We start from the raw sequence: 27,296 nt of genomic DNA, 5'->3' as shown, positions 1-27,296 counted from the left end.
GAGACCCTTACTGTAGCTTGTAAATTACTTAAATTAAACTACATCAAAAGAGAATTTTGAGAAATAAATAAAAATTGCAATATGTTACATGTACCTGCCATTTTTAGGTTGTTATCCAGCCAAATACATCAGTCTAACTCTAGTGTGTGCGCGCTGTGCGTGCGTGTCAGAGGTGGGAGTTAAGGTAAAGTGCCCTCCATCAGCAACAGAGTCCTAATCATTGCTCACTCTAAACAGTCCGAGTCACCACGGCTACGTCTTCCCTTCCTGCCTCTACAACACCCTCTCTGGGCTCGTCCACATATTACACTTTATATACACACATAAATAATAATAATATAAAAGAGACAGATCCACTGAGAATCAATGTTTGTTTGTTTTTGTTTTTTTTCCACTTCCTTAAGGGATATCCTGCCGAATATATAGTTTATATATACAATCCCTGTCGTCTGGTCTAGTCTCTTGCCCCAAATGCAGAGCTGCCCTTGCTACCGCCTGAAGCTGTTTAAATATATACTTGAATATGATTTTTTTTTTTTAACCTTCAAAAGAAAAAAAAACCTTATCCCTGTCACACAAAAGCCACAAAGGTTACAGATTGCTTATATACATGGTACCTCACGATTCTCCTCTTTGAACATCAGCTATCTATTCAAAACATGAATTGCTCACAAAAATAATTTCACCTGTGTGCGTTGCAGGTGTGTGTTCAAGGATGAAATTGAAAGTGAAGATTTATCCAAATTCACTTGGTTTAAAAAAAAAAAAAAAAAAAAAAAAAAAAAAAAAAAAACAACCAGTTGAGGTAACAAACCCGTATACACACACACGCACACAAACAAACCAAACACACACCTTTCTCAGCATCTGTAGTTGACACGATGTGGGCGAAACGAGGAGAATCTGCGTCATGTGTCGTTGAGCTGTGGCAGCTCGTCCCTGATTCAAAGAAAAGCAGTCTTTTACCTCGGCAACAAATCACGTTCCTCGTTTTACAGCTGGTCTGCGTGGTTCTGATTAAATAAAGACCCCTGGTGGTCGCCATTCTTGTACAGGACCCAATGCCGGCCATGTTGATGGAGCCGCCGACTTGACTGAGAAGGGAGGCAAGTTATTCTTTTAGTGTCTTCATATTCAAAATGAATCCAAACTCTAAATGTCAACAGTCAAGACAGAGGGACAAAACTCCACGCTTTAAAAAAAAAGAAAAGAAAGAAGAAGAAGAAAAAAAAAAAAGAGCACAGCTGCTCCTCTTAGAAAACAAACAAAAATCTAGAGTGATAGCAATACAACTGTGGATGGGCGGATGTGTACATCGATGTGGACTCGTTGGTGGCACCGTTTTAATACAGCGCTGTCATATTTGATCAAAACCTACCAGACAGTAAAGATATGAAGGTGAAAGATTGCCACCAGCCGTGAATCATGGCAGGGGCATGCTGGGAAACCAAGTTTGGCTTGTCTGCTTTTCCAGAAACTGTCAAGAAGTCCATGTGGCCAAATTTAATCAGGCCACAGTTCCTAACCACTGCAGCCTGATTACAAACTCATTCACTTCTATCCGAATCCAGCTGAATGATGCGCAGCATGGTCTTTTTTTTTTGATAAATAATTCCTGGTCTTGTTGGGTTTGGTGTATGTCAGTGAGAATACATTACAGTTCAAACGTGACTGCACATTGCCATACGAGTGAGTGTCCACATGTGCGAGTATGTTAGCATGCTTGTGTTGTGTATGTATCCATGTGAGGTTTACTGTGTAGACAGCAGGTTACTGGGTTGGTGGTGGGTGGATTTTGTCTGTGCGTATGCAATGTGGATATTGGGGCTGCTGGAGCTGGTGGGGCATGTACACAATCCACAAGTACACATCTCCATCCTCCATCTGTCCATCGATCCGTTTATGTGACCCAGGTGTCCAGTCTCATTCTCTTGACGTTGGTCCCATCCTGTTCTTGAGGCTCTGCTGATGAGGGCCGCAGAAGGACCATGGTGGGCTGCTGGGCTCCGGCGCCGACCTGGTGGTGATAATCCAGACCCCCACCTCGACCCTGGGTGCCATCGTCTCGGTCGCTGCCTTCATATGAGCTGCCGTTGCTGCTGAGACTGTCAACAGGTGAGCGGCCTTGGCCTCCCGCTTCAAGACGCAGAGTACCAGGGTAGGCGATGGACACCAGACCTTGTCCCTGGAGTTGACTCTGGCCCACTCCAACTCCAGCCACCCCACTGGTGGAGCTGGGAGTGCTGCGGTCACGGTTTGGTGAGACGGGTTCGGACTTGATATTGACGTTGGGGTTTGTGTTGACTGTCAGCGCGGCACCCTGTACTCCCACTTGCCTGGAGAAATGACGGATAGAAGAAGAAAGAAAAGAACAAGAAGCATTATGTCAGTATGAAATTACACAACTACACGTATTCTCCATCAAAAGTACATGAGAGCAGATCTTCATTAGACAAAAGTTTGCAGGGATGGAACACAGAGCTCAGCCAAAACTGTAAAAGAATGGTCGCTTTAAAATGAATGGATCAAAGAATTCAGTAAACATATGCTGGACTTGTAAAATGAAAAGCAGGATTTTCAAGCAAAAGGCACCCAGGTAACACTATACACTCGGAACACGAAGGCGTGTGTGGACTTAAGCACATGGAGAACAAAGACACAAAGAACAGATAAGGCTACATTTAAGGGCACATTAAAGCAAATTCAGTAAGCCATGCAGCTGAAACACTCGGATATTAGGTTTGATCCCATAAGGTCTACAGCTGAACATCATACTGGAGCATCAAAAAAGATACTCAAGTCATCATTCAGTGGATGCAAGTAGCTAAACAAGAACATCTGCATTTTGTATTTGCTCTGTTTTATCTCTTTGTTTGTGATACAACAGCTATTAAAGGGCCTAAAGAACATGTTTCCTAAAATAAATGAAAGAATGACACATCACACATTTTGAAGGGTTTAAATATGATAAGAAGTACGACAGAAATCAAATATATTTTAGTTGTCGTTTGCTAAAATTATGTTTATTAAAAAAAAACTGGGAAAATCTGTTGCAGTGTAAAAATCTAAAAATATTGGAATATTTTAAAGTTATATTTTGTCTTTGCTGTACTTTGTATTTTATTCTTATGGGAAAATTTTAGGCACACCAAGGAGCAGTGCAAACCAAGACTACAATTAACACACAACCTGTAAGGCTTTTGGTTCAGGGTACTGGTCTTGGTTTTTTTTTTTTTTTTTTTTAAAAACACTACACTGTTATACTATCCTGTCATACTTGATCTGGTAAGGTTGCTTTCCTCCATGCCTGGGCCACTTCCACAGCTCTTTAATGAGCAAATCTCCCTTTGTGCTTGTGGATTTTTATCTCCATCTGTCCATTTTTTCTGCCAGGTGCGCCCCTGATTCCTTCTCAGAAAGCAGCTAACTTTTACTTTCCCTTGTACTCAAAAGAGCATCTTTTTCACAAGGTCACAAATTAGGCATCCTCCGCTCTTCTATTCTGTTTTCGTGTGCAAGGTCACTGCCATGTTCGTTTTTAGCTGCATATGCCACAGAGCATCTTTCCCGGCCGATATGGTCCATGCTATGAGAGCGGCATCGGTATTATATTCAAATAGACAACTAAAGCAGCAGCGTGATCTTCCTTCCTTAATGGCTTTTTTTCATGCTGTCCATAATTTTTTTTAGCATTAAAACCAAAATTTCTCTTGTGCTGTTCGTTTCCCCCGGAACATTTTAACATTATGTCACATTTGATTTGACTTGATTATTATTAGTTTACAAATCTGTCAGCAGTTCTCTTAAACCTCCAAGTAGCGCCAACCAAGAGCGTCATAGTGTAAATTATGTTCTATTGTTATATATGATAAATTGTATTCACTTGGTGTTTTGTAAGTTAGAGCAGCATAAAACGTATTTTCCAGATAAACAGAAAATATTTAGATTCACGCGTGAAATGTTCACAGGTTTTCAAATGAACCAATCCACACCTAACTCCTTGACTGCGCTGCCCTAAGATCCTCAGGACAATTATATGCCAAAAAAGCTTTCGTCTTTGTCACCATCTCTGCTTCTACCTGCCAAAACTCTTTGATCAGCACCACCTCACCCTCCTCCGCTGGCTGGAGGCTGAGTCGAACCTGTCACTGTGGCTGACACCGACTGTTGACGCTGCGCTGTGGCTCGCTCCTTTTAACGCCGTCGACATGATTTTTTGGATTGGGCTTGTTCTATCTTTCCCTCTCCTCCAGCTTGACATGGTGGATCTGAATTTGAAGCTCCCAATTACTGCGTTTCGCCCCTTGGGTGTGTTCTAATATGTCATATCATGAGCCATCTGCACCACTGTATCTCTAATATTCCCTCAATTACTGGCAGACTGAGAGGGGAATTTAAGATAGGACTCCTCCAGGCGATCTGGGTCCGTGGCACTCAAATGTGCTCGCTGTCTTCCTCTGTCTGACACACACTTAAAGTTGTGCACTCTTCCTGCCTTACATAAAAATGCTCCTTCCCTCCCGTACTGTCTTACAAACACACCTACACACACACCTACACACACACCTACACACACACACAACGACACAAATCCCTTGGTAGGACGATGCTCACGCCGTCTCTCTCGTACCCACTTCATCAAACCTGCGTGTCGTGGCTCGGGACGGTACAGGTAGATGGATGATGGTGCCACAGGGGTGCCGTTGCTATGGCGAGTGAAAACGGCTGAGTCAACAGTCCAGTGACAGTGATGAAGGCGAGAGCGGCAGGCTACCCCCCGAGCACTAACAACACGGTGAGCACAGCCAGAAGCAGACACTTGGTTACAGTGCGGTTTGTTGAGCTGCAGCCGTGTTTCCCAAAATGCTCTGCTTTTCTCAGGATGAGAATTGGGAAGAGAAAAAAAAAAAGTTCGTCTTTTCAAGAATTTTAACTCCAATCAGACTGTTGACCTGTGCACTATCAATGAAATACTAGTCTATTAATACTGCAGATTTTTTTAAGGGGTGTTACAGATCAAGATCAGTTTACTAATCACGAGTAGGCCTACTCATCAGCTCAGCAGGAGCTTTTTCAGGACTGAGAAATTAGCCCTGGTGATGTAACAGTGATGCTATCAGTATAACTTTGGCTTAACAGAAACATTTTACAAACTGAAGTACAGAATGAAGGAATAAACAGGTACTGGCGTAGCTGACTTCTTGACTATTACTTTTGAGTTCAGCTTTCTAAATGGTGTTCTGCTGAGGATGTCCATTACTGAATCTTAGCTCCTCAGTTAGTAATTGCAAGCAGTTCCTTTGTCAGATTAGTTTAGTTGAACCATCTTGGTGGTACATTAAAAACAAAGGAAATATTATCTGCTTGACGCCATGATACTTTTGTTTCTTTCTTACTACTAACCACTGCTGTTTTGGAGTTAAAGTACCAAAAGGTTCCTTTGTGAAGCAGATATTTTGGGAAAGCGGCATGCTGCAGCTGTGTGGCTTAAGTGTAAAGAGTACTATACCAGCAGAGGCCCTCCTCCCTACCAAAGAGCAAGTTGGGCTGAGAAGCCAAGCTGTGGAGGGAGGTGGAAAAAGAGACAAGCAAGTTTTAAAAAGCTAAAACAGCAGGGAGACAGTGGGACGGAGACCAGTCATGGTCAATCCAGACACGCTTACGACAAAAAACAAAGGGCCTTAACAGCTGCTTCGGTCAGGCTGGGATGTTGTTAGAGGCAGAGTCATGAAAAGCAAGAAGTGCTTAAGCCTGTGCTGAGAAAATGTGATCCACATGCAAAGCACTTTTACAGTCACTTTCAGTAAAACTGAAATGGTTGAGTTTCCTAAAATGGGATCAGGCAAATTGGCAATCTGTAGTACAAACTCTCCTTAAAGGAATATACCACTAATTTTCTGTGTAGTTTGCAGAGACCTTTATACTTAAAGTCATTTTTGAAATTCTATTCTTCTTTAACTTTCTTTTGCCTCTGCGTCAGTTGTGAAATTGTAATAAATTCATACTAATTAGTCTGTTTATTAAAGTCTGCTTATTAAAGTTGAGTCCACGTGGTGCCAAAAATCAGCTTGCTGTTGCTAAATAAAGATTTCTGAGCCCCATAAAGTAATTCTGCAATTTAACAATCTAACATGTGACCATCTTATATAAATGTAATGGATAAATAAACAAATTACCCACATGGCACACACTTAATAGAAATAAAATTGTATTTTTATTGTACAGGTAGAGGGATGTAAAATGAATCCCCCGTGGTTTCTAATCTAGGGTTTGAGAAAATACTGATTCCCACCAGGAGGTTTAACTGCTCAGCCTCTGACAGCATGTACGCACCATGCCCTGCCAACAAACAGTGTGTCCTCTCAGCAATTTATCAGAGTGTGCACCGTCTCCAAAAGTTCTTCCTTTTTTTCAGTTTGTGTTTACGAGATAGGAAACAAGTATAACGAAAAAGAAAAGCTGGGCACAAAAAAAAAAAAAAAAAAAAAGAGTTAGAAACCAATAATTTTTTTTAAGCTCCGTACTGATTGATTAGTAGCTATGTACATTAAAACATCACTTGTGTACTAGCAAACAGCCACCCCTGAAAGTGGGTCTGTTTGTTTCCTGTGAATGTCCCAAACGGAGGCTGTGTCTGCTGATAACACATCGACTCAGTGAGGAAACAAACCATGGCGACATGTCCTGCAAAACCAGTATGCAGAGACCACTTCTCCATAAACACAGACAAGCTGAATGCAAGGCTGCGCAGCGAGGGGATTTAGGGGCAGCCGTGACATTAACATTTAGATTAGGAAGTCAGGTCGAAGATGAGAGTCAACAGGTGTACACCAAATTAACCGAGCCTGACCAGGAAAGCAGGAAATAAGCAGAATGACAGAACTAGTGGAAGAAGGGATGATTAAAACGAGGGAAATGGAGAGAGTAAGTTGACAGGAATCATTTCCTTGTGAAGCCTGTGGTGAGGAAAAGTGTGGCCGACAGCGAAGGCGAGGCTCGCAGCCAAGCTGTCAATCACCATTTGATTGGAGGAGCTTGTTTGCTCGCTGTGAGGCTGCGGTGTGATGAAATCAGAAACAAAGCAGAGCAGTCTGGACTGCAGAAGAGCCCACGTCTGCTCATGCTGTCCTTAGGAAGGCACGATTTTCCGTTTTGCCGAGAGAACAGTTTGGCAAGCTGGGAAAGCATCCCACATTTTCTGTGGTGCTTGCTTGTTTTCAGTGGCAATGATTCTGTTATTCTGATCCCACACACAACACTGTAAATCCGCCTGGTGTCAATTCCAGTGTCACACCTGAGGTTGCTGAAACTCTGCCACAGTCAGCATCTGGGCGGCATGATTATGCAGAAAATGGGAGATCCTGCTTTTTCGTATTTTGAGGAATGTCTTGGTTATTTTATTATGAAAGAAATCCTTTGTTAGAGTAGCTCAAAAAGCGATGAAACATGGCGATCAAACAATTAAGGAATAGAGCAAAGCAAAAACGCCAACTTTCCGCAGTTCCATGAGCTCAAACGTAAAACTTCCTGCTCCTTCGGTTTCTTTTCTTTTTGCAAATACTTGAACATACTTGAACTTTGAGCTTTTATCTTCCTACAAAATTCCTGAAAATCATTAGTATGTTAAGAATATTTTTGATATGAAAAATGCTCCATATTGCTGTCGGTATAAGAAACAGTTGTTGTATTATTACAGCCAACGCTCAAGGAAATCACTGCTGGCTGCTTTTTCAGGATCTCCAAGTGGTTCAATTGATTTGTTTGCAGAAGGATTTCATACAATCTGGACTGCCATTTGTTAACATTTACAAGGCGATATGAAGAGTTCTGCTGCATATGAGCTGGTGGTGACTGTTAACTATATGCTGCTTTTTCAAAGATGCTCAACCCCCTGGAGTCACAGCTGTTGTATACACTAACAAACAACCCATTATCATATTTTCCTGGATGATTTTCAGCTTGTCAGACAGAGGAACAAATAACAATCTCTTTCCTGACAGCTAGAATTATTCTAAGTGTCTTTAAAAAAAAAAAAAAAAACCCAACAAAAAACACATTTCTCTTATTTGTTTTATTTTGAATCTGTTTTGTGATCAAGATTCGAAGCCAATGTTTAATTGAGATACATACATTTTGAACAAGAGGATAGCAGCACTTTAACACCCTTGTCTGTGTGTATACGAGTACTTTACAGGGAATTAAATATCAACTGGAAATAAACACGTCTTTTTTTTTTTTTTTAAAGAAATAGCTGCATCTGACAGTGATTCTATACCGTCGAGCTCTAAATTATTCTTTTAGTCCCACTAGTGTAGGAAATTCAGACCAACGTGTACCTGAGCAGTTCAATCTTCTGTCTGACTGTCAGCTGAGAGTGACAGCTAAATGGCTGAAAAGTAAAATTTTAATGCACTAACAATGCTGGTGGCGCAGAGCTGTGCGCTGGTTTTGTGTTAGGAATTGAAAGCAGCACCCAGAGACTACTTCCATTCAAGAACATAGCAAGGTGCTGCTGCTGTCACACTGAAGCTTCTTCCTCTTTGTTGATGACACTTCCAAAGAGCTTCAGATCTAAGCTTTAGGTGGCATAAAAACTCCTAGAACCAGACTAGTCAAATGATAATCTGAGAGGGAAAAAAAGGTGCTTTTGCCTCAGCAGAAGTGAACGAGCGGTGATACACGGAGAGAGCAAAGCAACAGGCATCACATCAAACATACAAATGGAAAGAGAAGACTGGCTGATATTGTGTTTGTCATGTAATTGCATCAATTTTGTATTTCTTTTGGTTATTTTGGTCACAAACTGTCAAGTTATTATAGACTCATAATTCACTGTGGGAGTATAATAATTTGACAGATAAACAGTGTGGCAGAGCACCAGATGCTATCATGTCATTCACCTCAGGTTAGCAGCAAAATTGGAGATGCAGTTAACCATCTCCGCATTCTGTTTCTCTGCACCCCACATGCTGTGGAGAAAAAGGGGGGGAGGGAGGACAAAACAAGAGGCAGTTACAAGCTGCTCCCCCACCCACACATTAACCTAGCAAACCCAGAATGGTCACATAAAGACTTAGTTGTACCAACTTAATTTGTAAAGTAGAAATGTAGTTGATTAGACTCAGGTAAAGGTCACATCAGTTCTGCAAGTGTAAAAATAATATGGTGACATTTCACTTTTTAAATCGCTTTCATGGTCTTGCAAAGCACCAACAAAGGGAAGATAGGTTAAAAAACAAAAAGCTAACCTCGGTTAGAAGGACTTACAAAGAATGTCTCAATAATAAAGAAACATACTCCCAAACACAAGCACTGAACTCAAAGAACGGACCCACCTTTGTAGCTGTGTTTGCAAAAGTAAGTTAGTTGTTTTAAACCTAAGAAACTTTTTAAGGAGCTGTTTTTCTTCATCAGTTGTCTGCTTCCTGTACTGCACTGAGCTGCGAAAAAAAACTGTTTACAAAGTAGCTTTTGAGTGCTGTATAATCAGTTAAAATATGATGGCTTGATTCAGCTACTAATGGTGTGTGTCTGCTCTGTAATGACCTCGCTTGTTTGGAATTTATACGTTCGTCTGACTCGTTATAGATCTGGTCATCTGAAGGAGATAAGAACGTCCTTAGAGCACAATTTAACCATGCAATGCAAATCGAGCCTAGTGTGTCTGTTAATACGCACCAACATACACATTATTTTTGTTTTGTTTTTTTCAAAGGCAGTCTGTGGTTTCACAGATGCATTAGAAGTATCCATCACCGGATAGCCATCAAGACACCAAGAACAATGGGACTACTAAAGTAAGAAGACGGACCATCATTCTAGTGATGATTCCAGGCTTTTTTTGCTTTACAGCAAAGCAAAATATAAGGTCTGAGGGCACTCAGACCAGCTGCAGGGATTTATTTCTTAATTACAAAATAGCTCAAATTCTTCAGGGTAAACTTTGTTCTAAGAGTAACCTATTAGCTGGAAAATTAGGAAGACTTGAAAAATGGGAACGTCCAAGAGTGAGTCCACCTTTAAAGTTTTAAATCTAGAGTGCCACATAATGCAGCTAGAAGCAAAGCCTTGCAACCAGAAGCTAAAGACTGGGACCGCAGTGGGAGGTGGAGCTGAGCAGGGGGAAGTATCTAGGTCACCACGAAGATGAATAAACCGCAGCTTGGGTGATGTTACAGCTTTGTATACGACCACGTGCTATGGTTTGTGTAATGGATCATGTGACATGTGTGGCTCTTGTAAAAGTTTTACTGCTCAGGTATTTCAAGGAGAAGGTTAAAGGCTGTAAGATTAATGGATTCATCTCATTAACGGTGTTTTATAGTAAGAAAAGGGAGCTTACACCAAGTTGCTGAGTGATGCCAAGCTCAGTTGCTGTTGCTGCTGTTGCTGTTGTTGCTGCTGAGAGACTGCTGGTTGCTGTTGCTGTTGCCAAGCAGCCATGTTGCCAGGCACCAGCCCCGGTGGCGTGAACGTCTGGAGCGCTGTGAGATCTGCGCTCGTCAGCTGGTACTCTGAGATTAAGGGATGGAGGGGGAGACGCAGAGGGAGAAAGGCAGAGAGAGGAGACGGAGAGGAGGGGTGAGGGGGATTGTTTTACATCATACAACTTTCGGGTGCATCAATATTAATCAGCGCTAATCCATATTAATGGAGACCTTTGAAGTAGAATCACTCCAGAAGCTCTCACACAATGAACAAAGTGAATATTCATAGTGGTTTGTGGCATCACACTACAAGACTTCCAAGTTTTGCTGCCTTCCACAACTCACCAGTGTTGTAGGCCGTCTGCATGCCGGAGAAGGGCGCTAGGAGACTGGGTGTTGCCACGGAGACCACTGGTGTGGTGAGTGGCTGTGCCACCTGGGAGCCGCCTAGTCGTTGAGCATTCTGGGAACACAGAGAGATGGACAGAGGAAGCTGAACATTGGGGCATGTGAAGTAGAAGAAGTGATTCTAAAAACAAAGTCTGCATTGAGCTACTGACAAGTAGCAAGTTGATTTTCATATGCAACATTTCCTCTTGGTATAAACATCTGCAAGTCTCTCTCTGCACAGTGTAGTTAATCCATGCTAAAACACTTGCACTGTTAAATTCACAACCGAATCCTTCTGATGTTTTTCATGTTGAGGAATCTCTGATAAGACACGCAGTATTTGAAAGAGAGGGTTTGGTTATAAATCTCAGATGGATGTTTTAGCCAGAATGGTTTCATAGATCCAGTGTTGCGGCTCCATGTCGTGAGAAAACCTGGTCTGGATCCACAACAAATCATCTCTTTTTCTCCTTATATGGACTGAGTGTAGAGGTTCACGGCACATGACTTCATCCATTTTCAACAGCAATAATGATAATGGTTAGCATGTGCTTTTCACTGTACAGCAGAGTGGAAGCAGAGACTGTAATGTACCCAAGGTCAGCTACTACTTAAATAATTTTACTAAAACCACAGCTTGCTCTACTTCTATTTCAAATAAAAACAGACACATTATCTCCTGCATTCTACTCTGTGCTTTACAAAGTACAAGTGCAGCAACTCTAATTAACTTCCAGCTCTGAGTTTTATTGACACTTTAGAGGTTTTATTAAGAGATAGAAGCAAAGAAAACCTAATAACTAAAATCTAATATAATAAACATTTAGTTGATTTCACTTGCGCCTGTGCAGGGCATTGGAAGATTCATTATTCACCATGCCACAGCCAGAAGCATATCCGCTTCCAGCAAGAAAATCCAAGCACCTCAGTTCTCTCTGAGGTGTTTTAACTTTTCTGTGACACTTTAACATCGGCGTGCAAGATGAGAAATGTCTCGCATCTCAAGGTGGCGTTGGCACGGCAATGCTGTCGCCAGGGCCGGGTGCTTGTGTTATGTAGCATCACGGTGGAAGGTGTTATGAGAGGCATCGCTGTGCCGGAGAATCATGCTGACAGGAACGCATGCATCGACAAGGCTGACAGAAGAGAGACGAGAGGGGCTGAATGTGTGTAAGGACGTGTTTTTATTTAGTGCGTGCATGTGTGTGTGTACAGAAAGGAATGCAAGGCATGAATAAACAATGTGAGGTGTGCGTTTGCTCTGAGGGGTGGGTATTGGTATATTTATGCAAGGAAACACCCGTGAACCTGTCAACATGCATGTGTGTGTGCGTGTGTGTGGGTGTGTATGTGGACTGAAGAGGTCAGCGTATCTGAGTCTAACACGTCCATCTGTGTTCCAGGTTGGAGACTTTGTGAGCTTTCCTCACTCTGATCCTCAGAGCATCGACACTCGGATGAAACCAAACATGCACATGCTGAGCAGCTTTCACACACAGCAGAGAGTCAGGTGGTTGCTCCGGTTCCCTTGATGTTTTCTCTCTACAGTCTATTTGTGCTTCACAAATGTCACTTTAGGCTAGGCTCAACTGTCCCTTAAATATACACATTTTAAAATTCAATTTGCTTTCAGGTTTTCCTTCGCAATAATACTCCATCAATAACAAAAACTGGAAATCGTGAAAATGCAAGTGCTAAAAGACCAAGACTGTTTTCAATATATTTCAATTCAAAGGATAAAAAGCACAGTCTTTGTAAAAGAAAATACCTGGTCTCAAATGTTTTGGTAATATTTTACAAAGAGTACTGAGATTTAACCCTTTAAAGAATGAACCATGAAAAAACTGTCATGAAATTGTAAATTTTTTTATAAAGCGTGATTATTGAACCTTCAGCCAAATCAAAAAATATAATAAATAAATAAATAAATATATTAAAATGCATTATTTATTTACATTTTTATTATAGTTGCTATATCTGGCATTTTCTCCACACAATCTATTGCTTAATCGATTGCTTTTCTTCTATACTATATATAAACTTTTTAAAAAATTATATCAAACACTAAGTTCTAAGTTCATTTTAGGTTATGTTTCCCAGACTCTTACGACCTTTGGTAAATACACATTAATTTGCAGTCTTGCAGAGAGTTGTTTAAGGAGACGGACAACCTGTCATGTTTTTATGAATCTTATTTAAGCTAAGAAATATTAAAAAAACCCTCCTGTTAAAAGAAGATTTACACTTTTATGATTTGTGCACAGATTAAACATACACGATAAATTCTATAACACAGCTTTAGGGATGTTTATCACTAGTGTGCAGCTAAGCTTAGCTGATACCACCTGTTTCCAGTCTTAATGCCAACCTAAATGGAAGCTTCATATCACATCTTAGAAAGCAATATAGAGATTATCATTAAGCAGCTTTTGGATGTAACTTTATATTTACATAGCATCACATAGAAATGTTATCCATCTTTTCATCTGACTCTGAAAGAAAGCGTTTTTTTTGTTTTTTGTTTTTGTTTTTTTTCCCCCACTGGTCAAACTCTGCCTCGTGATAAGCTTGTAGCTAATAAAGTCTAAAGACGTTTAAAATAATTAAACAGTGCCTTTTAAAACTTTATGTTCTGCATAATTGAGAGCGCATCTCATGAAAAGCTTTTCACTCTAGTCGTATTGTAGCCATCAATATGCATTTAGTTCTCAGTTTAAGAAAATGATGTCTGTCAAATAAATGGAATATTAAAGTCCTTTCAGTCCTAATGAATTAAGCATGCAAGGTATGTGGTTATGCAGAGCCTGCCTTTCTTGTATTGTGTATTGTTCCGAGACTTTCCCTGACAAACTTGAAGTTCAAGTCAAGTCTTGTAGGATTGAAACATCACAAGTTCAAGTCTTTTCATGACTTTAATCAAGCCATAAACTCTGTTGGCATTTACAAATCTTGTGGTGAAGCTTGTAGTGAAGCATAACCCTTACAGTCAAACTCATCCAGGAAAAGAAGCAAACAGATGATTTCTCCACCGTCTGTGTGTAGCTCTGATGCTCCAGTGGCTTTACGCCTACTCTTCTCATAACACCAGTACCACTGATTCAACCCTGAAGTGATGCGTTTGCTGACCGTGTCACACTCATGCTCGGTGAGATCACACACCACATCCATGAGCCTAAAACTCTAAAAGTCTATTCACCTCACTCACCAACTCCAGCTCTTCCTCAGTCTGCACGGCCGGTGGAAGAGGGGAGAGTAAAAAACAAAGGGCTGTTAAGTTTCTATAAAATCTAACTGGTGTAGAGATATGAACATATTATGGTTACTTTGAGAATAATTATAGAGATGCATATCATGGTAATACGATACTGAAAAGTGAAGGAGAAAGACTGGATCCAGAAGTCAGCTGTGGATCTGTCTGTCTGCCTTGTTAGAGACTGTACACCATGTATGGATGGACATTGTTGCTTTATTGTGTTTACAGATTTCTGGCTATAGTAATAGAAATTATGTAATAGTGAGAAAGTTAGAACCATATTTAGAGAAGGAGAGCAGACATTATTATATTTTAAATTACATAAATTATTTCACTTTCTGGCCATTAAAAGGCACAGTGGCCACAGCAAAAAAGGAATCTGTGAACATGTCACACATGTGACATGTGAGAACCACGTGAAACATTTTTATTTTCATCTTCTAAGCCTCTCAGTTATTCCAGACTACTGCAGAGTCCATCACCTGCACAATCTTCTTGTAGACTATTTTCTTCAGCCTGATGAATGTGGACAGGTTGTTCGCATCGCTGGAATAATTAATAACCAGAGTTTTCATATAAAGTAACTCCTCATCTTTATAGTTAGATTTAGAACAAAGGAATCTAAGGGTAAAGTGTTTTAAACACTCCTAATTCCTGCTGTCAGAACTCAGAAATGTTCAAAGTTGGGTTGTGTCAGTTGTCGTTTTTAAGTGACCCAAACAATTATTACTTCAGCTGCCAATGGCGAGTCCCCGCAAAGTTGTGCAGCAGCAGAAATAAAGATGAAATGGTTTGGCAGTTTCATTGCATGACTCAAACTGGAAGTGGCTAAAGAGAAGTAGCAGTCATGGAAATATGTTTTCATGATATGACACATACTGCTGGGGGCAGACAGGAGGTCCTCCTGGACAGTGACTTGCACAAAGATCCTGACAAAAATCTCCCACTGTAGCATTTATGTCATTTTTGTAATACATTTAAAATCTAGATTCATCAAGTTGCTCATTCAACATTGTGGAGGTTTGGACTATCAATGCAAACTGAATAGGATAGAAAATATGAATGGTTCACCCACGAGGCCCCTATTGTATATATTATAGGCTTCATCAAAAGGCACCGTAACAAAAAGAAAGGAAAGATTACTGATACTCATCATTGAGAGACTGGCTATATTACACTTGAGAGATTAAAACACCTGAAGCCTTCATCGCATAATTTTGACTAATTCTGAACTGAAGTGCTGCTTCCACTCATGATCTCCTTACCAGCTGCATGAGGCTCTTGCCACTCTGTGAGGTGATGACCCTCAGGTCCGGCTTACGGCTGTTGACCATCTGAGGGCTGGGTGGAGGTGGAGACTTAGCCGGGACTACTTTCCCCAGGCTGTTGCCATTGGATACAGAGAGGAGGCCTGGGGAGGCCCTGGCACTGATGTAGCCATTAGCTGGAGAGAAACAAATAAAGAAAGTGAGGTTCAGTGCAGAGCAAGTGTAGAAGGAGGTTGTGTGTTTGTCTGTTTTGATGCTTTTTATGTTTCTACCTTGTCTGCCTGGATGTGTATATTCAGCTCTGCATGCGTGTGTGAGAGAGCTCTCATTAGTGAGTTGATCGCTCTGTCGCACCACATGCTCATCATTGTTTCTGTACCTCAAACAGCTTTTTTTCTTTGCAAGATGATTCTCTGCAGCTTCTTCACATCAAAACCATGTCATGATCTCTCCAGATCTATGTTATTTCTTTATTTCCATGCTCACACTCACTCTCTACACATTTCCTCTTTTACTTTTACGTGTCTTGGCACTTGGTTAAAAGAAAAACATGCAAATCTTTCTGGACACCTGCCATCTGTGAAACACTGTGAAAAACCCCCACTTCCTTAGAAACGTAGCTTTCATTGCCACTGAATTATTGCTAAATTGGTCTCTATGACACAGTCAAAAATCTTCCATGCAGTTTAACGATTACACTGTACTTTCAATACTGTGACTGCATTTAATGTACATGTGTAAAACCATTATATTGTATTTACACACATGTAAATTATTACTTGTAGCAATACATGATATTATAAACTGTTTTTTGAGAAAAACAAAATAAAAATGTTTCTTTTATATAAACTAAGGTCCATAAGGTTTTGGAAAATAACAGTTTTTGTCATTTTTCTTCTGTACACCACCACAGTGAATACTCTGAAAATCAGATGAAGGGACAAGGCAATGTATACAAATGCATTTAATGTCCTTACAATTCATGCAGTAGCTTTTTAAAAAACATCTTTTTTGCATCTCATTCACCAAAATTGGAAAAAATAATCATTGCAAAAATATTTACAGACCTAACTATGTGTAAATTGATCTAAGGGACTTTATATATAATATTTAACTTCATCTCTTAAGGCTTTCCTTCCAAATCATTTATTAAAATGAACAGATGTCAATTTGCCAAAAAATGAAGAATTATCCAATACACAAGATGCTTAAAAGAGTTCATATTAAGAAATTAAACCTGTTCTGATCTCACATGGAAGTCTGGTAATGTTTGTTTTGTGTTTTAGTTAATGAGAAATGTATGAAAAGTCAAAGATAATTTTTTAAGGCCATCTAGTCCAGATGAGTAGCTCACTGATAAGTTTTTAATAATTTCAACAGTGGAGCTTTACAAGGTCTTAAATATGCACAATACATTTAATTACGTTTAAGGTAAAATGAACTGGTTTTAGTCTTTTCATGAGGCTTGTTGACAGTATTCAAAGATAAAATAACTTCTGGTTTGCAGTGTATAAGTTCTCTCCCCCTTGTTCTTTTGATCTTTAACGTCGATCAGGGCATTCCAGTAACATGTCTGGCCACATTACAGCATGCTACACCTGTTGAACGCACCCTCCTTTGAAATGGCACAACTGCCACATTCCAAACCTGAACACTGCCACACAACAGTTACTCTAAGAAACAAAGCCTGATTCGTGACGTGCTTCTGTCACAGAAAAACACTGCACGATACAATGCTGCTTCCTCTCCCATATTTACGTTCTTTTCTATTAGTAGGTTGTGTAGTGTATTTAAGATGGGTGTCGTTGGGGTTTTTTGTCTACTGTGTTTACCTTTGTTGCCTATTCATGTTCAATCAAGTTTAAAAAAGTTAAAACGAACAATGGATTTGGTGGTGATGTGGAAGATGGAGGATATCTGCTTGTCATAACAACAAGGCTCCAGCAGACAGCAGCCTGTTCGAGGCTAAAAGACAAGTAGGCTCAAACAGAGACTCAGTCACAGAGTATATAAAAAGGGGGACAGCAGGGACTTTCCCAGCCCTAACACACACACACACACACACACACACACACACACACACACACAGTATTCCCCTTGGACAGACAAGGGATATGTGTGATAGCAGTTCTCCATGACGCTGCCTCCAGACACAGTGGCATGTGACTCTGCTTCATCTCAGTCTCACACACACACCTCCCATAAACGAAACCTCACAACAACAACTAGAAGCGAACACTACCTCTGTTATCAGCTCAGCGGGAGGGAGACCGGGCAGAGAGGGAGGAAAGAGGAAAAGCACAATAGGAGCAAAGGAAGGAGTAATAGAGGGATAAATGGTGGAAAAGGGAAGGAGGCTTGAGAAGTTAAGGCAAAGCTTCTTAATGTGAAGCACCTTTAGACATCATGTGAGACAAAGAGACAAAGAGCTTTATAAAAAACAAAAAACAAAAGAAAGATATGAAGATGAAAAGTAGACCCGGACAAATAGATTTTAAAAAGAGTAAAATATGATTAAATATAACCTAAATAGGATTAGATGAACATTATGAAAGAAAATAAAGTTACAACACAGCTATAGTGCAGTACATGATAAGACCAAATTTACCCAAATTAAATTTAATCAGAGGCAGAGGCAAATAGAAAAATCCTCAGACTTGATTGAGCTGCCGTAGACTTGAACTTATCTGAGACTTTGTTGAAAATATATGAAGGAAAAAAACCCTGAATGCTGAGTCTTCATGTTTAGTTTTGACTCTGGGGATATTAAGCAGACCTGTTCTTGTCCTAGAAGATTTGACAGGTCTGGATAGTTCCTGACAGAGCAGTATCAGATTTGTTCTTTGGCCCTAAAACATGATATAGACAAAGAAAGAAAGCTGGAAAGAAAAAGAGATAAAGCAGAGCTTAAATAATTGCACTGTATAGTATTACCATATAGTTTGTTATTTCCTCCAAGTAGGAAAACAAAACAAATCTTTAATAACCCCTCAAAGAAAAGAAAATGATCATTACAAAAAAAAAAAAAAAAGGAAACTATTAGCCTTTAAACTGAATTTCAAGTGTGAAGAAGGAAGGCAAGAAATGATAGAAAAAAGGAGAATTAAGAAATTACTCAGAATTGTGGGAGGGAAAAGAAGGATGAACCAGTATGGTCAGGAACAAAGGAGACAGGGAACAACCAAAGAGTAAGGTATATGGAAAAAAATCATTAGGAGGGAAGGAGAGACAGGACAGAGAAGGTACTGGAAGGACATGTGAATGCTGGGAGGAAAAAAAGATGTTGCAGAATGCAGCAAGGTAGAAACAGATGGAATGAGACAAGCCAGGAAGATAACAGTAGAGGATGTCAGAAGAAGGTACTGTAAGTCAAAAGACAAGAATGAGATGAAGCAATACGAGATGATAAAAGAAGAAAAGGATGGTGGAAGAAGTAGGACGGGAAGCAAGGAAGTAGACAAACTATGACCACGGCAAGAGGACAAAGGAAGCTAGCAAGGAAGAAAGAAAGTGGGCTTGAAAAGTCATTTGGAAAGAAAAGACAAAACAGGATAAGGATGGAGATACTGAAAGCAACAGGGACAGAAGAAGGGGGGAAGAAGGAGGAAAGAAAAGATGCCAGCAGGTAATGAGGTAATGAGACAAGAAGCAGAGGGCATAAAGTGACCACATATTAGATATGACTGAAACAGAAAGGGAATACAGGAGGAGTGGCAAGAAAGCTACTTAGGAAAAAGGAATGAAGCACATAGGGATGAAAGGGTATCTGGTTACAGAGGCGGGGGGTGGAAATAAGTAGCAACAGAGGAGGAGAAGATAATAAGGGAGGAGTAGAGATGAACAGAAAGGCTAGGAAAGGGAAAAAAAGCATTTAGGAAATGAGGGACAGAAGGTAGAGAGGTAATGCGAAAGGAAAAAGAAGAGTTTGTTTTTCAGCATCATCTGACCAGTGAGAACACCTGTGTCCTGTTGACGCACAGTGAACCCTCATTACATCAGGTGACTCAGGGAAATTCTGCGATCCTCCGTGTGTTTCATGCTGCACAATGTGCACCGAGCACTTGTGCATGTCTCTGATGGAAATCTGTTGCTGTTCACATTGTGTTCATGGCTCTGTGTAAACAGAGAGGGTGGTGGCGTCGTGGCGATCCAGAGTCAGGAGTTACAAACAATGTGAATACGAGTGTGAGCCTCTGCTCGAGTTTGTGACGCGTTTTTCACTCGCCCTCAAGCCAACTCCAAATCCCCTTAGAGAAAATAAAGATGGAGTGCTGAGATGCTTGTGTAGCCCTGTATGTGCATGGATATCTGCTTACACTATACTAGACAAGTGTTGGTTTTAGCTGCAATTTGGAGATGCAGATTACTGACACATTTTTGTGTTTACTGAAGTCATTTTTACAAGACTCCAGACGCATTCTTGTTTGGACACTAAGGGATGAAAAATGGTAAATTGTGGAAAAATATGTAACAGCAAGGAATAAAACACAAAGACAGTATAAAACATGGTCCCCCATTTCCTTGGAACTCTGAATTCTGAAACATCAACATCAGCTTTTTGAATGCTGCCATGCTTTCTTTTTTCATTTTGTTTTGAACGACAGAATTTAACTATTCAATTCTTTTTTTTAAATTACTGGAAAAACAAAATTGAGAAAATAACTTGAAATTTCGAGTTAGGCATCTTAAAAATTTGTGTTAGCCAATCAGGAATCTCAGTGAAGGAAGTAATTTCCTTGTTACACGGAAGCAAATGGTGCAGACACGCACAATCAAAATCCAGGTAACATGGAGATAAGCTTCCTTATTGGCAGCACTAACTCGAGATTTCAAGTTTTTAACTTAAAATTTTGAGATACCTTAGTGAAATTTTTCAATTTTCTTGGAATTTGGAGTTAGGCATTTCCAAATTTTGAGTTATTAATTCAAAATTTTCCACTATAGATATAAATATATATATTTTTAGTGGTGGAAACAAGCTTCCATATTTACCTTATGTGGATTAAATGAATTAGAGGAGCAGATTCTGATTAGGAAGCCTATGAAACAACATGGCCACACCATAACTCATTAATTCAAGTGGATGAGTTACAAAAAAAACCACCCCAATCAGAGCTGTTATAAAGGGGGAAAACAATGCAGCATTTGCTATAGGCATGCTTTCAATTGTTGTAAAGTCTGGCAATTTAACACAGCAGTCTATAGCAGACTTCCTTTTGGAGTTAGCCGCAAGCGGTCAAAAGAGAAATGTCAGTTTTTGCCACGTCCTCTTGCCTTCACTTTTCAGCTTTGGAGATTGGCCCTGACCTTCAAAATGTACTTTTAAAAAAACTGAAATCTACAATACAAATAAATCTGACTTATTTTCTAACATAACCAGCAACACAAAACAACTTAGTTTTACACGTAACTGTGAAAATCAACCGAAGTAGTAAAGGATGTATAATCCCATCTTTCTAGCTGTATCTAGTAACAAATATAAATTTGTCTTGATCTGCTGAGGTCTGGAGATTTCTGCCTTGCCCACAGAATGCATTTGAATCGAGGGCACAAATGAAAATGGAAAAATGAAAAAAAGATAAAAACCTACAACCAAGGTAAGGCAAAAAACAAACATACACATTTTTAGAGGAAAAAACTGCCCTACTTACAAAGAAATGTGAATTTTGAATAATAGAAAAGAAATTCTTTTGTGTTTATCTCTGGTCTTTGTTTTAATTCCATGCTTGCTTGTTTTCTGCCCTCTCGGTATCTCTTTTACATTCTAATATAATAACAAACAGAAACTAAATAATTTTTATGTTTTCCTAAAAAGAACTACAAGAAAAATGTTAGACTTAACAGAAGAGTTCAAACTTGCAGATTTGTTTTTGTTTTTTTATTCCAAGCAGTTAAAAATAGCATACGCTTATTGAGTTGTGGACCCCGTGTTTTCGTGCCGAGTCGTGAAGTGACTGTATTTTAATACTTCGTGTGTTTATATTTATTGTTTACACTGAGCATCCAGAAGCTCACATGAATATAAGTCCTATTCTGAGCATGAGTCACAGAACCGCTCTGAGACATCTGTGGCTTTAGTTGTGTACGTTGACTGTTCGAATGCACTTTTCCATATACTTTACATGTGTTCTTGTCAGTGTCCGGGTGAACATGTGTGACTACCGTCAGTGTGTGTGTGATGTCTCTTATTACGCGAGGCTGGGCGTGGGAATGTGTGGAATGCTGGGTGACGTCAATGGTGACATTCCCGTAGCACTGACTCCCTGGACAACAGCTGAGAATGACAGATTCAAGAGGAGGGGAGGGGAAGAGGAAAAAAAAAAAAGAGGGGAAGAAGGGAGGAGAGAAGAAGAGATAAAAGGAGTAAAGCAGAGAAAAGAAGATGGGAGAAAAATCTGAAGAAGTGAGGAACTTGAAAAGAGTGGGTTGTACAAAAAAGTAAGAAAGTAAGCAAAAAATAAGACTCCTAGGTATAGAAAGAAGACAGAGAAACTGGGATGAGGAGAGCAGCCATAAAGTGAAAGAGGAAACAAAAGACCTGGAAGAAGGGAGGGGAAAAAAATAGGTAACACTGTCAGGATGGTAATGGGAGACACAAAAGATGAATAAAAAAAAGAAGAAGGAGCAGGCAGAGAGTGATTAATGAGATGAAGGAGTGAGATGGGAGGACGGAGTGGAGCAGCCATCCGGGTGGATCAGGTAACCTTAGATGAGTTCTGGTACAACGAGGTTTCATATTTCGACACACGAAGGAGTCGTGATGTGTTTACAGAAGTCCTCGTGGTCACATTCATCCAAATCGAAACACAGATATCCACCTACCTTCTGAGGGTCAACTCAGCACAGCCATTGACAACTAAACAAAGGCTTATTCTTACAAGAAAAATACAATGTGTGAAGAGTTTAATAAAGTTAACAATGACTCATTTCTGAAATACTGTTAAAAACAGCTCTTTGATCTTCAATAACAAGTCCAATTTACAGCATTATTAGTCAGGACATGACTTTAAATGCTTATTTATTGAATGATGACTTGCTTTTAGCAACACTTGGTAAAAAAAAGAAAAGTCTCCATACTTTCATTAATAGCTTTGAAAAACTAATATCAATATTGAGCCTTGGCTTTCGAGTATTCCTCTCATACAGTGCAGGGAAGTTAATATAAATGCATTGATTCATTTTGGCCCACCTTACCCTGAGACAATGCGTTTATCAAGTGAATATAGACAGGAAAAAAGCCCCACACCTTTCCACCATATCTATTACTATGGGTTTGCTGGCAGTATCTTTCCCAGCTAATGGGATTTAAGGGGAGAGCTCTGGCTAGTGTCAAAGTCACCTCTGAGGAGAGTCCTTTGCCAAGACAGGGGACAGTTGGATCGGGGGGTGGGGAGGTGCTGAAGGTGGTGGTGAGCGGGGTGGGGCGGTAGATTATTCTAGAGAGAAGATGAGGGGGAACAGCTGAGAGAGACAGCATGAAAAGGGGGGGAGGGAAGCAGTGCAGCTAGAGGGTTGAATTGCGGGTGAGGGGTGGTGGGTAAGCACGGGAAGTGGTTTAAGTGAGGGGAGTTAAACAGGCTGCTCTTTTCAGCGCCAGATGACGTTGGAAAGGTGCGGGGTGGACGCCATTAATCCTATTTTTCAGATTTCCAGAACAAGATTTGACTGGTTGTTCATTTTTTTAAGCTTGCCTCATTACAGACCATTGAATCACTCCTACGATTTGTTCAGTGATTAAAACAGATCTGGTCTTGTGATCACTGGAGTCTGTTTCCCTTGGTTGGAGAAACAATCAATCAATCAAAGCTTTGTAGGTCAGGATTAATATACAGTACAAATGCTGAGCAGACGTCTGATTCCACTTTTATATTAAGAAGACGACAAGAAATGATCCTAAATGATAAGAGTCTTAGTTTTGCATGGATGGAAAGCGCTTCATTGACAACGACTGTTAAACTGGCTAGTGCTTAAGTTATTACACTCTAGCTCCCAGCTAATCACGTTCTGACACTTTGCTTGTGTGCGTATGTGACAAATACTATTTTAAAACAGTGGCTATACTTTTATTGTTGATTTCTAATATTAGAAAGAACAAAAACAAAGAGAAGTGATGCATGGCACAATCATTGTTTTTATTTTTTTTAAATTTGATTAACTTTAGCTTTGTTTTGGTTTGATTTGCTTCATTTCCTTGGTTACCGTCTCACGCCAGTGACAAGATCAACAAAGCATTTTTGCCAGATGCCGAGGGACTCCTACTGAACTTCACTGGACTAACCCGCACAATTTAAAGTGGCATGCAGTTTGGCATATGAAGTCTGTGGGTGTAAGTGCGTCACAAAAGAAACAGTGACTGATGATGTCTACGTTAGATACTAAACAGGAAACGGAGCTGACAGAGAGAGCTGGTCAGTATATGTTGTTGTTCATTTCTTTCACTGTGATCCTCTGATGCACTGAAGGGTCAATAACAAAACAGAAGATGCCCGTATACACGCAGCCTCTGTCCACCAATCAGGATGCAGCATTAAGTGGCCATAATTGGTGTTGCTTAGCATTGCCAATCAATATCCAAGTGGCAGTTTCGCCCATTTTCAATGACACTTGTGTTATGTTTAGAGGGACATAAATCTCTAAACTCTCTTCTCAATGTACCACAGTACTCACGATGATGAAACCAAAATTAGTGAGACTGACTATTGATTGTTTGGGTCAAAATAAAGTAGAAATAAGACCCTTATCACCCTCACCAGGTGACATCAGCACAATGTCAGGCTGAATAAATGAAGTGAAACAACACGGCACTTTAGTGCGATTAGCATAGCTCACACCACCTTTTAAAAAAGGACAGTTTACCCACAGCAAAATAATATCGACAAGAAAAAGCATCACATTCAGTACATAAAAAATAGTGGAAAAATTTAATTCAATTAAAAACTCATTAACAGTATCATAATTTGAGTATTTTAACATGCTATCGGGTGTTTTACATTTCTTTTTTTTTTTTTTTAAATATCAAAGCTCCCAATTAAAAGTTAATGACTGTCATAATAATAATAATAATAATAATAATAATGACAACATATTCAGTAGTGGATTCAATCTTTTGTATTCAATACCTTGAGTTGCACCACAATTTAAGCTGCCATAGAAATCATGAATCTGAGTAAACCTGAACTTACAGTTTGCTTCAAATACATTTATCAGTACTCGGCTCAATTTTCATAATTCATTAAACTGGCACTAAAAATTAAATTTCGAACTCACTTTGAGATTCAGACCCCAGACTGGCTTTCTAATATTGCCGAAGATTTGAATTTAAAAAACAGCTGAGAAGCTTCACAGAAGTTATTCTGTAACATCGACAGTTTCTTTTCCTCTTTTTAAAGTCTCTGCTTGCCTTTCTCCCTCACAACCTGAAACCCATTCTGTTCTTTGGACTGTTGACAAGCAGCTTGTACTGTGACCCTCAGCTGTCGCCAGTCAACAGGTGTTTCATGCTTGTGCTTGCATTTGTGAGTTCGTGTGTGTGCGTGTGTGTGTGGCTGTTTGAGTTGGCGTCCGAGTTGTGTGAGCCTGCTGCCACACAAAATATTCTGCATTGCTCTGTCTCTACGTCAGTTTCAGAAACCATGTCTCTTTAAAGAGTCCAGCCAAAATACAGAAAGCAAAGAGGTGTGTGTGTGTGTGTGTGTGTGTGTGTGCGCGCGTGTGTGTGTGCGTGTGTGTGTGCGCGCACATCTTTGTACCAAAACTGGGAAGAAAGGTAAAAAGATAAAAGAAAACATTTACTTACGGACTGGACTCGGGCACGCTCCATTAGAGTTCCCCAAGTCTCCCCCTAACAGAGCACCTGGGATAATAGGAAAACACACCACAGTCACATAAATAACGCTAAATATTACCTCACATCAAACAGTTAATCTGAGTAGCACTAATCTAAAATGATGCATGAAAAATGAAATCATTAAATCAAGTATCATTAAAAAGTCCTACTGCAATCGATGCTCATTTCACTCACTGAAGGACCATAATTGGTTTCAATTCTGCATTTCCAGTTAATGTTTAAGTGTTAGTTTCATTACTTCTCAATGGCACTTATGTGATATTTTGAAGGGAAAAACTCTGAAAGACTAAATGCTCACCTAAAGCTAATTAAAAGTACAATATTATTTAAAAATGAAAGCTCTTCATTGGGAGGAAGACAGTCCATGTTTACAGTGTATTTAACTGCCAGTCAAACTCTCTTGTTACATATTTAAGATCATCAGAATAAACAAATGTTATATCCAAAGGTATTTCCTCATTCTCCTCATAGGATTACTATGAGGCTACTGGAGTGCTTAGAGACATTATTCTAATGTTAATTTACTATAAATGTGTGAATGTTGAAGCAATTCTACTTTAATCATAAGTAGATGAGTTCTCCTTCTCACTGTTATTGATCCGCACAAACCCACAGTGATATTAACAAAAATCCTGACTTTGGAAAATAAACATCAAACACATTTTACCCTTGCAGTGTAGGTTTGAGAGATTTATTTTCAGAGATTCACAAGCCGGTCTTTAAAATGCTCTGTGTCCGATAACACCAATGTGCGAACATCACAGCATCATATGCGCTGCCTCCTGCACGCTCTATCCAAGCAGCTCTCCCGCCTAAATCACACAGAGTATTTCCAGTAGCGCGAAGGTGTCTGAAGCCGACCATTTCCTGCTGTCTGTCACATGTGAGCAAGGACAACTGTGGAAAATAGTTTGCTCTGATTCTCCTGAAATGTGCATGTGTGACAACTGATTTTTTCTTTTGTTTTGTTTTAGCTTAGCCCCACCAACAGCGCATCGCATCAAAGTGAATATCATTAAAGAAGCTGTATTGCTGCTAAATGTTTAAAAAAGCAGGTTTGTAATAACACAAACTTGTGAGAGAGTTTTTCAGTATTTTTCCCAAATAACCAAAAGCATAAAACGCATAAAATAGTAATTTCACTGTTGTCATAAAATTAAATCTCATGTGCTTTGTCTCTAAGCACAGGAAACCGAGACATTTTTATACACTGCAACAGCTACATACATTTATCTTCATTCTAGCAAACATTATGCTTGCTTTTTCCTCACATCGCAGGCAGCATTTTTTCTGCACTGACACTTATTTTCCCTCGGTTGGTACAATTTCAGTTCTTTGGCTCCAATGCGCTTTAGAAATTCGGGGTCATTAGGGGTGACTGAAAAAAATCTGGCTGGACAGACACATGGAAAAACACCAATAAGCAAAGACAATGAACCCAATGCAACTCTGATAATGTGGGATGCATAAAAGGGTACAGCGATGTATTTGCACTGCTGAGGTTATGAGGAGTAAGGGGAGGGGAGGAAAGGGGCGTCCATTACTGCTACGTGAAACCCACTTGCCTCAGAGAACGGCATGTTATGAAAGATGCTGTAATGCATTTGTTGCGAGTTACATCACCTAATTCTGACTTGCAATGAGATTACGCTGGTCGGAACAAAGCTTGATAAGTAACCTTGTCTGAGTCGCAAAAATGGGGCACGAATCCTTTTAGTCAGAGGTTGAAGGATTGGTTTGCCACACAGAGGCAGCGGGCGCACGGTGTACCAGCCAACCAGTCATAGAAATGATGGATGTCTGTCATTATAGGTAGTGTGCACTTATTTCAACAAGCAGAGGAGTTATTTAGACTGATGGAGCATGCAGGCTGCACAACACATCACTGGTCATTTTGCTGCTTGTCGACTCAGAAGATTCTCTATTAAAACGCTGCTGTTACATAAACCGTGCTTCTGCATAGACCGAGGGCACTTTATGAAATGGTCTTTAAGTAACTACATCACTATGACAACCATGAGTTTAAAAGTGGTTCAAATCATTTCAGTTACAAGAGACATTTAGAAACCAGTACAATAACATGTTTGTCCACAGACTGACTGCTTGGGATG

At 39.9% G+C, this 27,296-nt stretch overlaps 1 protein-coding gene across 11 annotated transcripts in view; it reads right to left on the bottom strand.

The window, feature by feature from the left end:
- Positions 1 to 805: 805 nt before the first annotated feature.
- The window catches only part of mef2d (myocyte enhancer factor 2d), a 96,954-nt gene continuing 70,463 nt past the window's right edge, over positions 806 to 27,296 (bottom strand). For 5 of the 11 annotated variants that reach the window (XM_013912439.1, XM_013912441.1, XM_005739172.1 and 2 more), the window contains 8 exons: positions 25,135 to 25,191; positions 15,336 to 15,514; positions 14,014 to 14,043; positions 10,773 to 10,890; positions 10,343 to 10,514; positions 8,901 to 8,969; positions 5,510 to 5,560; positions 806 to 2,336 (listed from right to left, as the gene is read on the bottom strand). In XM_013912439.1, the coding sequence (XP_013767893.1) occupies positions 1,901 to 2,336; positions 5,510 to 5,560; positions 8,901 to 8,969; positions 10,343 to 10,514; positions 10,773 to 10,890; positions 14,014 to 14,043; positions 15,336 to 15,514; positions 25,135 to 25,191 (1,112 nt within the window). In that variant the 3' untranslated portion in view covers positions 806 to 1,900. The remainder of the gene's footprint in view (positions 2,337 to 5,509; positions 5,561 to 8,900; positions 8,970 to 10,342; positions 10,515 to 10,772; positions 10,891 to 14,013; positions 14,044 to 15,335; positions 15,515 to 25,134; positions 25,192 to 27,296) is intronic. The other 6 variants (XM_013912445.1, XM_005739173.1, XM_013912442.1 and 3 more) reach the window with 5 other exon arrangements.

This window comes from Pundamilia nyererei, unplaced genomic scaffold (assembly GCF_000239375.1).
Source record: "Pundamilia nyererei isolate P.nyererei 1_Seehausen unplaced genomic scaffold, PunNye1.0 scaffold00090, whole genome shotgun sequence".
Lineage (NCBI taxonomy): Eukaryota > Metazoa > Chordata > Actinopteri > Cichliformes > Cichlidae > Pundamilia > Pundamilia nyererei.
Note: the sequence above shows the minus strand (reverse complement) of the source record. Positions and strands in the feature narration are given on the sequence as shown.